We start from the raw sequence: 12,909 nt of genomic DNA, 5'->3' as shown, positions 1-12,909 counted from the left end.
AACTAAACTAAACTAAATAATCCTTGAGGACTTCTGTTTCTAATATTAACTCCATTTCCTCTCTTAAGCTCTAATACTGTCTCCCATCCTCACCGGACCCTCCGAAAAAGATAATTTGTATACATGCTCTTTCTCATAAAGAGCTGCAATGTTTTTATCCTATGAAGTGTTGCACATCCCCAGTGCAGCCCTAACTTTCTTAAAAATTGAAGAGGAATCCTCAAACCAACACACTTGATATGAATAAGCTTGTGAAGGGCTGGTTTCTTATTAATTCTTAGATTTTTTTTTTTTAACAACCAAATGATTGGTAACATCATCCCAGTTTTTGTTCTCTGTAGACAGATAAAAGTTGACAGTGGGACCCAAATTCTTCCTAACCCATGACAGTATTTTGCTCTGTATACAGGTGAGTGTGTTAACAGACCAGGTAGAGGCTCAGGGAGAGAAGATTCGCGATCTGGAGTTTTGCCTTGAAGAGCACAGAGAGAAGTTGAATGCCACAGAAGAAATGCTGCAGCAGGTATGTTCAGAGGTGGGGCTTCCCTGCTGAACTGCTTGAGATGCTACATTTATATGTTGTGTTTGCTCTGATACAGTGGTGAATTGTATGATTCACTTAGACTGGCTTATTTGAAGCAAAAACCTAGAGTTGTGGGTCTCCAAACACATACACACAATAGAAAGTGTTCGTTGTAATTAGTGTCTGGAATAAAATATTATGATTTCAGTTTTCTTCTTTATGCTTTCATATGGTTGCCTCATTCCCAACCGTGAGTGTATATTTTAGGATTAGGAAAAAGGGCTTCCCTGGTGGTTCAGATGGTAAAGAATCTGCCTGCATTGCAGGAGACCCAGGTTCGATCCCTGGCTTGGGAAGATTCCCGTGGAGAAGGGAAAGGCTACTCACTCCAGTATTCTTGCCTGGAAAATCCCATGGACAGAGGAACCTGGGGGACTACAGTCCGTAGGGTGCCAAAGAGTCCTACACAACTGAGTGACTAACACACAAGTACCTTATATGACTCTTAGTGGAAAAAATGCATAACGTATGTGGGCACACACACATATATGATGCTTGGTTACCAGAGGACCTGTAATACAGTAGGTAGACTACACACTGGAGTAGGACTATTTAAGTTGAGTCCATGCTTTGCCATTTCTTTGATGTAATGACTTTCTGCAAGTTCTTAACCTCTCTGTTCCTTTGGTTGTGTCTGACTCTCTGTGACCCATGGACTGCAGCATGCCAGGCTTCCCTGTCCTTCACTGTCTCCCGGAGTTTGCTCAAATTCATGTCCATCGAGTCGGTGATGCCATCCAACCATCTCATCCTCTGTTGTCCCCTTCTCCTCCTGCCCTCAATCTTCCCCAGCATCAGGGTCTTTTCAGATGAGTCAGTTCTTTGCTTCACGTGGCCAAAGTATTGGAGTTTCAGCTTCAACATCAGTCCTTCCAGTGAATATTCAGGACTGATTTCCTTTAGGATTGACTGGTTGAATCTCCTTGCAGTCCAAGGGACTCTCGGGTCTTCTTCAATACCACAGTTCAAAAGCATCAATTCTTCAGCGCTCAGCTTTCTTCACAGTCCAACTCTCACATCCATACATGACAACTGGAAAAACCATAGCTTTTACTAGACAGACCTTTGTTGGCAAAGTAATGTTTCTGCTTTTTAATATGCTGTCTAGATTGGTCATAGCTTTTCTTCCAAGAAGCAAGTGTCATGGCTGCAGTCACCATCTGCAGTGATTTTGGAGCCCCCCAAAATAAATTCTCTCACTGTTTCTGTTGTTTCCCCGTCTATTTGCCATGAAGTGATGGGACCGGATGCCGTGATCTTAGTTTTTGAATGTTGAGTTTTAAGCCAACTTTTTCATTTTCCTCTTTGGCTTTCATCAAGAGGCTCAACCTTTGAAGAAGGATAATTCATGGGTTATCCTAATGAGTTTCTATCTCATAAGGTTGTTTTGAGGATTGAACCATTTAGTATATGTAAGAACAGTACCTTTCACATAGCAAACATAATATCATCATCAGTGTTATCACAGGCTTAAGAATATGTAAGTTTATATATGTGTTTGTCAATAGAACATATGTCTCCTAAAGAAGGAGACATATGCTGCTTATTATTGAACACTAGTTTGGCTCAATGAAGGTTAACTAAAGCAAATAATTTTTCCAGATGTATCTGTTTAGAATTAATCTTCACATCCTCTACTTAATAGTACTGTTTTACAGTCATAAGAAAGACACATCCATATGTGACTATTTATAATAAAGCAACTCTTGCATGTATCTCTTCAATTCTAATAGGAGCTTCTGAGTAGGACATCCTTAGAAACTCAGAAGTTGGATCTGATGGCTGAAATATCTAACTTAAAGTTAAAACTGACAGCTGTAGAGAAGGACAGATTGGATTATGAAGATAGATTCAGAGACACAGAGGTAAGTGGTGCCCTTTCTCTCGCTCTATATACATAAACATATACACACACACCCCTGGAGAAGGAAATGGCAACCCACTCCAGTATTCTTGCCTGGAGAATTCCATGGACAGAGAGCCTGGTGGGCTACAGTCCATGGGGTCGCAAAGGGTTGGACACGTCTGAAGGCAGATTTTTAACCACATATATGTACACATACGTATATATATATAGATACAGGGCTTCCCTGGTGACTCAGACAGCTTAAAAATCTGCCTGCAATGCAGGAGACCCAGATTCAATTTTTTTCAATTCAATTCGATTTTCAGCTTGGGAAAATCCCTGGAGAAGGGAATGGCTACTCACTCTAGTATTCTTGCGTGGAACATCCCATGGACAGAGAAACCTGGAGGATTACAATTCATAGGGAGATATCCTGCAAAGCAGGTGACCATCGCTCAGTCGACAAGATCCCCTGAAGCGAATGGCCACCCACTCCAGTATTCTTGCCTGGAGAATTCCATAGACAAGAGGAGCCTGGCGGACTATAGTCCGTGGGGTCACAGAGTCAGACATGACTGAGCAACTAACACTTTCATTTTAATTTATATATATGCATACTTATATATCTCACACACATATATTTCTAGAACAAGTTGAAATTCCTTGGAGTTGTGAAGGAGAGGCAGTTAATTACTATATGCCCTCATTATCCATACTTCTTTTTAAGAATAAGCTTACATTAACTTTTTAATCACTAAATGATAATAGTAACTTTTATTTTGAGACTTTTGATATAAAATATTAATCCTTTCACTCGCCTTTAAAAATACTTTTGACTTTAGGACATTTGGACATCTACCTGTCTGCCATTCATGTATCCATCTGTCTGTCCATTCATCTGTTCATCCATACTGATTCTCTTCTTTGTGGAAATAATGGATTCAAGTGCATGACTTTACTAATAGTTCTTATTTAGGCACATTGATTATGTACTATATAATAAGTAGATTTTTAAATAGGTATAGCAAACATGCTTTCATTATTTCACAGATTTTAGAGGTCATTTAATTTGCACTTTTAATTTTGGTCTATTCCACATGTAAGTCATTCCAGTTAATAAATACAGCTCATTATACTTTTGTGAAATTCAGGGTAGATTTTACAACCTGAAGTACCCCTTTTCGTGGCTAAACATGCGTTCTTTTCAACTTAGTTTATTGTTACTCGAGGTCTTCTAGTTTGTTAACTGCTCTTTGTCAGGAGGTGCAGTGCAGAGTATATCCATATGAAATCTACTCATTAGAAAAGAAATACAAAGAGCTGTAGAAATTTTTTTCTCTCCTAGGGCCATCTCTTCATTTTTCTTTATTTTGTTTGCTTGATTGGGTATGGAGAAATGTCATACTTAGCTACAAAATGGGCACCAAGAAGGAGAGAAGAGAAATCATTTACTTACTGTTCCCATCTGTTTTCATTTCAAATATTTATTTTATGCTGACTGCATGCCATCTTGATATGAGCAATATTACATGTTTTCCACTGTATGAAAGTCCTTCATAGATCTGAATTTAATAAGGTTTATACTCTTAAGTTGCAAAGAGTCAAACATGACTTGGTGGCTGAACAACAACAAGTACTTCATTGCTATTTTTAAAGTTAAATTTTCTGTCAAATATATAACTATACTGGAAAGTCTTGGTATATGTATTGTTTCCTCAGTAGCAAAAGGAAATCCCAACTTAGCTCACATTTTAATCTTAAAGCTCTTTATCAGTCACCTATGTTAGTATGTTTTTCGTTTAACTGAAACTGGAGCTTTTAAAACTTAGAAAACTACTTAGTTTTTTAAAAATTCTTGCTTTTGTGTCTTCTTTAAAAATCTCTTTGGATATTTCTTCTTTTCCCTTTCTGTCCTTCCCTGACTCCACAGCTGCTGTATAAAATGGTGCTAGAATTCAGTCAATAGGTAGATAAGGTGGCAGTAGAGCTAACTCTGGTGTCAGGAAAGAAGGTAGCAGTGTTGGAGCATTAAGTGGTGGGCTTACTATACATACACAGTTTAGGGAAAGTCTTAACCCATACAACTGTGGTTAATTTGGATACAAGATGTTAACCAACCATTAGGACTAAGTTGAAGTAGCTAGCTGTTTTATGATTTTTTTATAAGATCCCAGAGCAATATTTCTATCTCTTGAGTTTGTCTGCATTTTTTGTAAAACCTTTTTTTGTGTGTTTCTAATAAACATTCAGCACTATTGGTAAGATGTAGCATGCGTTTTAGAGATGATTATGGGATATTATAAACTGCTTTTATATATGAAAATAATTGAAGTAGTCTTTAAGATTAAAACTAAAAAAATTAAAATTAAATATGCTCATTTTCCTACCTTTTCCTTAATTGAAATGTTTCCCTGGCTGTTTCATGAATCTAAAATTCTTTAACTTTGTCTTAAGATTTTAGGTTATCTGGAGATTAATTTCTAAGAAAACAGTGGAGTGTGAGGAAGAAGTAGAAGTATAGGCACTTCCAAAAGATTAGGGGTAGAGAAGTCTTGAAACCTTGGAAGAGAGGGCTTGCCTATCCCAGGAATTGCTGATAGGTGGTTAGCATCATTCAACAGTGCCCCCTTCTGGTAAGAATACAGATATCAGAAATGAGTTTCTGTGGAGCCCTAGTTTCCTGCAAAGGAAGAGGGAAATAGAACAAGGATTTTCACTTTTAAAAGTACTGAATTTCTGATAAGAAATTACTTGGAAATAATTTGTATTACATTTTTTAAAGTTTCATATTTGGAGCTATGTCCAGGTTTTCTAGCTTGAGTTATAATGGAAAGATAGGGCTTCTTTCAGATTAAAAATTTATGTTCATACTTACAGTATTGCCTGAAGGGATAATTGGGTAGTTCTTTTTTAATAGAAAAATGACCTCAATTTATAATTCTGTTTTCTTCATTTGTTTCTTCTTTACAAATTGCCATTATTTCTAAAGGAAGTGGTAAAATACAACAATCCAAATAGAATTCAAAGCTGAGGAATTCCAACAATCAACAATTCAACAACAGAACTGAAACAATCCGAATAGACTTCCAATCCAAATAGAATTTACTTTTAACAATAAGTGGGAAAATATATCTGTGGAAGACCAGATTGATTAAAGAAGATTACCAAGAACTCGTATTATGCAAGAGTGGTTAATAAATGGTAGATAAATGAACAGGAGAAACTGGCTTTTTCCTTTTACTTGAATTTTGAACTTACAGATAAACTAAATCACAACTTAATCACAATTAAAATGTTATTAAATGATGTCAAACAGTTATTTATGTCATTCATAAACAGAAAATAGCTTCTTATTGATACACTGTATTAACAGTTATAATATTTAAAAGTATTATGTAATACTAGGTAATAATTTGCCTCATTTTACAAGAAACTACAATTTAAAAACCTGTAGGTTTTCTGAGAAGTATATTTCACTAGAGCATCCTTTACCTGGCCTCTGTGAAGTTGAATCATTACACTTTAATAGCATTGTTCTGTTTGTTTTTTATAGCATTCTTGTGTAATTCTTTTCTGTTAGCTGTGAATCTGTGGCTCAGGAATAAATATCTTGAGAAGAACAATAACATGTTAACCATTGATGGAAGCTTCATACCTTGTTGTTAGAGAAGAGGCGTCTTCACAGACTATTTGAGCTCTTCTTCTGGATGACTTAGTATTGTTCTGCATTCTAATTTCTTTTTCCTACTCTCTGGCCTGTGGACAAAAATATGTCACTATCGCTCAGAATATTTAGACAATGTTTACAAACAAATTAGATTTTCTAAAATAAAAGTAAAAAAGGTGTATGTATTTGTATTATGAAAACATTAGGGTTGCTTTCTTTTGCATTTTTCCAAAGATAAAATTATATTATGATGCTGAATATATTTGTAAATGACAGGGATCTCATCTACCCTCAAATTTAGAATCCTTGGTTTAAAGTGTTTGAAGTTCATTCATTTCTCCCAGATTGGGTTGAGGAACAATACGTATCTTTTGTAGACAAATTAAGAAATTAGAAAAATATTTTTATAAATATCCATATATTGCTGAAAAGGCCCTAAAGTAAATGACTTTCCTAAAGAAAATTTCTCTGGATTATTTTAAAAAGATGGAATTGATATAGTGATTTTTAATCTAGAAATATTTGCTTAATGATAACAAGTGATCAGTTACCTTTCTTAAAAATTATTGTCACTTTTCATTTCCATAATCAATCCCATCATTTTAGGGCAGAGGCAATGGTTTCAATGAAAAGATTCAATGGATCTTTCAGTGGATCCATGGAAAGATTCACTGGAAAGATTCTCAAGGAGACGCATTCATTCCCGTTTGTCTAATCTCATTCATCCAGCTATAACCCAAGAGCCACTGACTGAGGATTTCCAAACTGCAATTTTGGTAGGTAAAATAGGTGTTTACTGCTTTCCTAATGTATTTCCTTGTTTCTTTTTGGACAGGGGCTAATGCAGGAGATCAATGATTTGAGGTTGAGAGTCAGTGAAATGGAAAATGAAAGACTTCAGTATGAGAAAAAGTTGAAATCTACCAAGGTAAGTTTTCACAATGGCGAAAAATTTTATATAAGTGGCTCCACTACTTATCCATGATCAATAATATAGATAAAATACGTTTTCTACTTAGAATGTGATAAAGAAGACATTTTAAGGCATTGTACAAGTGAACAAAGTTTTTCCCCAAGCTGGAGACCATCTAGAATTTAAACACTATTGTTCTGAGTAAGGGCTTCCCTTGTGGTTCAGTTGGTAAAGAATCTGTCTGCAATGCAGGAGACCCTGGTTCAATTCCTGGGTCGGGAAGATCTGCTGGAGAAGGGATAAGCTACCCACTCCAGTATTCTTGGGCTTCCCTTGTGGCTTAGCTGGTGAAGAATCCGCCTGCAGTGCGGGAGACCTGGGTTCGATCCCTGGATTGGGAAGATCCCCTGGAGAAGGGAAAGGCTACCCACTTCAGTGTTCTGGCCTAGAGAATTCCATGGACTGTATAGTCCATGGAGTTGCAAAGAGTTGGACACAACTGAGCGACTTTCACATTCTGAATAAGTACAGAAGGGAGTGGAGAAGGCAATGGCAACCCACTCCAGTACTCTTGCCTGGAAAATCTCATGGACGGAGGAGCCTGGTAGGCTGTAGTCTATGGGGTCACGAAGAGTCGGACGCTTACTGTGCGACTTCACTTTCACTTTTCACTTTCATGCATTGGAGAAGGAAATGGCAACCCACTCCAGTGTTCTTGCCTGGAGAATCCCAGGGACAGCGGAGCCTGGTGGGCTGCTGTCTATGGGGTCGCCCAGAGTCGGACACGACTGAAACGACTTAGCAGCAGCAGCAGCAGAGAAGGGAGTGGCACCCCATTCCAGTATTCTTGCCTAGAAAACTCCATGGACAGAGGACCCTGGCAGGCTGCAGGTCCATGGGGTCCCAAAAGAGTTGGACACAACTTAGTGACTGAACAGCAACAATTTTGAACAAGAATCAGGGTTTAACTAATTTGATAGAACATAACCTGTCTTTTCTCTCAGTTATCTAACCTCCTTTATAAACTGGTGCTGTGTTCTTGGTTACTTAGCTTGTCTTTTTCTATCTGTAGTTTTCTTTCACTCCTGTCTCTCTACCAGTCTTTAATGGCCAAACTTTCTAGCATGAAAATCAAGGTGGGTCAGATGCAGTATGAAAAGCAGCGGATGGAACAAAAGTGGGAATCACTGAAGGTGTAGTAGACCTTGGGTAATGGGTCCATGGCCTGTTGCTTTCTGGCTTGTGTTGTTTTGCTGTGATGCTGTTTTTAGTGGTGTGTGCATTCATTTTTTTGTGTGTGTCCCCTGTTTTTTTTTTTTAATATGTGTAAAGCTAATTAAAGGGACATTGCAATCCCTAATATTGTTTTCAGAAGCATATGAAATAGTGAAAAGTAATAAACTTGTAAAATAAAAGTATTTCTTTATAAATTAAATCTCATTGTCTTAAAATGAGATCCAAGCATGGTCAAATAATTGCAAACATTCACCTGGGAAAGACTTCTCTTTGGTATCAGTAATAAACGATCTTATTCTTCCAAGACTTTCTCAAAGGTAAATGCGTACAGCAGTTAAGGCTGCCATGGTAGTGAGTAGATGATACTGCTTCGTAAGCACAGTAGAACTATAAAGAAGCATAGTAAGCTTGTGGCAGCACTTCCTGACAGTGCTACTGAAAATTCCTTATATTTGGTGTCGATTCCCACCATAAGTAAAACTATAATAGGCCAACTTCTTAGCTACTTTGGAGAGCTACATCTTCTCTTAATGCTAAACGTAATAGGTTTCTTTACCAACTGAAAATAAAATGTTATATTGAAAATAAAGGCACACTTATTAGCATTGCATAGCTTTATTTCCTGTGTTAAATATAACCAGCAAAACTTAAGTTTGCTAAAGTTTATAATTCTTTACCAAAATGAAGCTGAAACAAACTTCAGTAAATAGAACATTGGATTTAAGGTCTTAAATAATTGTGTAGTTTTTTTTTTTTTAAAGATTAAAGAATCTCTTTTTTTCCCATTGTTGTAGGAGATTCTACTCTTTTACCTTAGTGATGAGAAGGAATTATTTAGTCCCATGACTTAAAGTTGTTTATTGCCTGCTGCCTTATCCACTAATTAAGTTCTATCTTGTCTAGGGAACATGAGTACCATCTTGAAATGCTGAATAAATGTCAAGCAAGTCTAATATATTTTTTCAAATTTGTATTTTGTTTTGCTTTTATGACACTAAGCATCTAATTTGATTATCTTCTTTGATTAACTTGGTCAGATGTTTTACTTAACATAAGATTTAAACCTTAGGGCTGCCCTAGTCCTAATTACAATTTAAAAGATTCATTTTTAATTTGGTCACAAAGAAACTTGAAATAACTATACCACAGTTATTATAAATTGGACTTTTATTAATTGTCTTGCTTCCTGCTTATCATTGCCACTGATTTTTGAAGTTTGCGTCTAAATTCTTGTAGTTTTTTGTTTCATTCATGAAAACTAATTATTGACTCAAGAGTTAACAGACTCTCTGAGTATTCCCTTTTAGTCATAATCTACTGTTTTTGGATGAATTTATCATTTGTAGGAGGAGCTGACATCTCTGAAAGAACAACTGGAAGAGAAGGAATCTGAAGTGAGAAGACTACAAGAAAAATTGGTTTGCCAGATGAAAGGAGAAGGGATTGAAATTCTTGATCGAGGTAAGAATATGTATTAAACATTTGTTTTCTTCTTTTGTTAAAACCGTCACAATCTATAAAAGAAGTTGATGTTAGATGATGTATAACTTTAGCATCAAAAGAGAGAGGAGCAGCAGAAGCCATCTGAGCCCGGGATCCCAGGGACGACTCTGAGATTCTTCACTGTGCTCGGGCACTGGTTAACTTCCTCTTGAGCAGCTAGAGGAGAGCACCTCTGTACATTTGTGGATGTTTATTTTAGATTAAGCCTAGTCATTGGTCTTAGTGTTAGTTGCTCAGTTGTGGCAACTCTTTTGCAACCCCATGGACTGTAGCCTACCAGTCTCCTTTGTCCGTGAGATTTTCCAGGCAAGAATACTGGAGTGAGTAGCCGTTCTTTTCTCAAGGGGATCATCCTGACCCAGGGATCGAACCCAGGTCTCCTGCACTGCAGGCAGATTCTTTACTGTCTGAACCATCAGGGAAGCCTACATGGTTAATTATTACATGGTAAATTCTCATCATGAGAGAGTTCTTGTCCAAATTGCAATTGTCTGTACAGTGAGGGGCTTGAATGAGATTACCTCCATAGTCTTCTTGGCTCTAGATTGCCCTGGCTTTATTTATCTGCAGGTATCACAACTCCCTATCCATCTGAAAATTCAGTTCGTCTAACATTGAGGGAAATGGATCTTTCGTCTCTGTTTTCACATATATAGAATGTACTTTCTTTGGGGACATTCACAGGCAGGTTATGCTTTCAAGAGTCTTAAGAGAAAAATGGATTCATAGAACTTGTGAGCTATAGAGGCTACGTTAGAGTAATGCTACCCAAAATCAGATCTGAGGACTATCACTGGTCTGTGATTAGGATAAGACAGAGGTTGAGATGGTTGGATGGCATCACCAACTTGATGGGCATTAGTTTGAGTAATGGAAAAGGAAATGGCAACCCATTCCAGTGTTCTTGCCTGGAGAATCCCAGGGACGGAGGAGCCTGGTGGGCTGCCGTCTAAGGGGTCGCACAGAGTCGGACACAACTGAAGCGACTTAGTAGTTTGAGCAAGCTCAGGGAGTTGGTGATGGACAGGGAAGCCTGACGAGCTGCAGTCCGTGGGATCGCAGAGTCAGACACGACTGAGTGACTGGAGTGAACAGAACTGGTCTGTGAACCACTTGTTAGCAGTACCCTGCCAGACAAGTACAGGCATTAAGAGCTAGTGTTTAGAAACTTCATGGAATCTGATGCTGACATAACATCTAACTGTGATCAGTGGACTCATCTTGTTGAACAGGAGATGGATCATTTCAGTGCTGTTGAACTTGAATGGTGAGATGGAGACGACATAAGCAGTGTCCTCATCATTTTCAGGAGGGTCATAGATCAGACTGTAATGGAAATATAAAAAGAACTGATAACAACATTAGCTGGTTTTTCATCACAGTGTTTAAGAAGCACTTGTACATTGAAGGCCCAATTTTAATATGAGAAAATCAAGTCTCAGAAAGATGAAGTAACAGAGGTAGTAACTCAGATTTACGTCTTCTGATTAATTACATGAGGTTCTAACCTCACAGAAAGCAATATGGTATTATAGTGCTGGTCTTAGTCATAAAACAATGTTTCCTATTCAGTCTTTATGAGATTAAAGTCTCTTTATTTTAGGTAAAAAGAGACCAAATTATAGTGTTTTAAAATATTATCATTGTAATATATGCTAACTTCCAATTCAATGGGTTTTCCTGCACAGATGAAAATTTTAAAAAGAAGCTCAAAGACAAAAGTAAGGTTTTTGGTGTATTTCCATCAGCCTTCACATTCACCCAAAGTACTACTTGGACTGTTCTTTGCATGTGTTTTTAAAACATTTCTCTTACCAAAGATGTAAAATTGCTTCATCAATAAGCTCCTCATTTCTTCAGAATTTACACAATACGGGATAACTAACAGACGATAGAAGCAGAAGTAAAAGACCATTTTGCAGATTGTATTTGAGTCAGCCCTTTGGCAGATTGTACCTGAGTCAGCCCCTTTGCTCTCCAGGATTCAGCAGCGGCCCTAGACTGGTGGAGGTGAAGAAGCATTTTCTCTGTGGCCTGAGATACAGGGTCAGAGGAGAAAACAATGTTTATACTCCAATGAAAATCTGCTTTAAAAAAAAAAAAATTTATTTATTTTTGGTTGCACTGGGTGTTTGTTACTACATGCAGGCTTTCTTTGCTGCAATGTGTGGGCTTGAAGGCATGGGCTCAGTAGTTATGCACAGAGTTAGTTGTCCCTCAGCATGTCTTGCCAGACCAGGGGTCAAACCCATGTCCCCTGCATTGACAGGTGGGTTCTTAACCACTGGGCCACCAGGAAAGTCAAAACCTACTGGTTTTAAAATTTACCACAGTTAACAATTATTTTGAACTGGCTTTTGCTTTCCAGTGTTTTGTAGCCCACTTTTTCACTGAGATCTACATTAGAGGGTTCTGTAAATACACCCTCTTGTGTTACAAAAGAAATTGTACCCAGGCTGACTAACAGAGCCTAGATTATATAATGCAGGATAAAGATAAACCCTTAGTGGGCTTTCCTCCAGATGTTAAATTCTTCAGGAAATTTGCCATTTAAAAAATAATAATAAAAGCAGTTCCTACAGAGTATACTGTAATTGAAAATGTTATATCTCTGCTGGATGATGCATCATTGTGTTAAAATTCACCTTCAGCAGTATTTTTTTCTCTTGGAAGCAGACAATTTTAGCTGAACTTTTTCTCTGTTTTAATTTTTTTAATTTGTGATCTCATTTTGGATTGACTTTTCATATTTAAAATATTTGTTTTTATGATTAAAGTAGCATGCTTTGCTATTTCAATATCAAGTTTTAAGGAGAATCACTTACTTTGGCCCTTATATTTTAAGATAGTACTGGAAATGAAGTTTATAGATGAAGCAACGTACTTATTATCCTTTTGTGTGAAATCTACAGCTAGCTTCTTAGCATGACACTCATGTAAATATCACATTCCATCAGGCTGTTACCATTTGTGTCTCTGTCTTGGTTATAACTGAACATTTTCTCAGCTTTTGTCATATATATGCCATTCATCACTTTCACCTGCTTTATTATAAGTTTCTTCTTTTAAAACTCCATGTTTTTATTGTTATGGCACTGAAATTTCATCTTCAGCGTTCTTATCAGGATTTTGCTCTTGCTTTGAGAGAGGGCAGTTGTTTT

The 12,909-nt window shown here is 37.2% G+C and overlaps 1 protein-coding gene across 2 annotated transcripts in view; it reads left to right on the top strand.

Annotated features, from left to right (window-relative positions):
• PPFIBP1 (PPFIA binding protein 1) overlaps positions 1-12,909 on the top strand; it is a 197,717-nt gene that overhangs the window by 147,259 nt on the left and 37,549 nt on the right. For both annotated transcript variants that reach the window (XM_068971086.1, XM_068971087.1), the window contains exons 6-10: positions 410-523; positions 2,317-2,448; positions 6,932-7,024; positions 9,592-9,706; positions 11,437-11,469. In XM_068971086.1, coding sequence (XP_068827187.1) covers positions 410-523; positions 2,317-2,448; positions 6,932-7,024; positions 9,592-9,706; positions 11,437-11,469 — 487 coding nt within the window. The remainder of the gene's footprint in view (positions 1-409; positions 524-2,316; positions 2,449-6,931; positions 7,025-9,591; positions 9,707-11,436; positions 11,470-12,909) is intronic.

The sequence above is a fragment of the Capricornis sumatraensis genome, chromosome 4 (genome assembly GCF_032405125.1).
Source record: "Capricornis sumatraensis isolate serow.1 chromosome 4, serow.2, whole genome shotgun sequence".
In the NCBI taxonomy this organism is placed as follows: Eukaryota; Metazoa; Chordata; class Mammalia; order Artiodactyla; family Bovidae; genus Capricornis; species Capricornis sumatraensis.
This window is presented reverse-complemented; position numbering and strand designations above follow the sequence as displayed.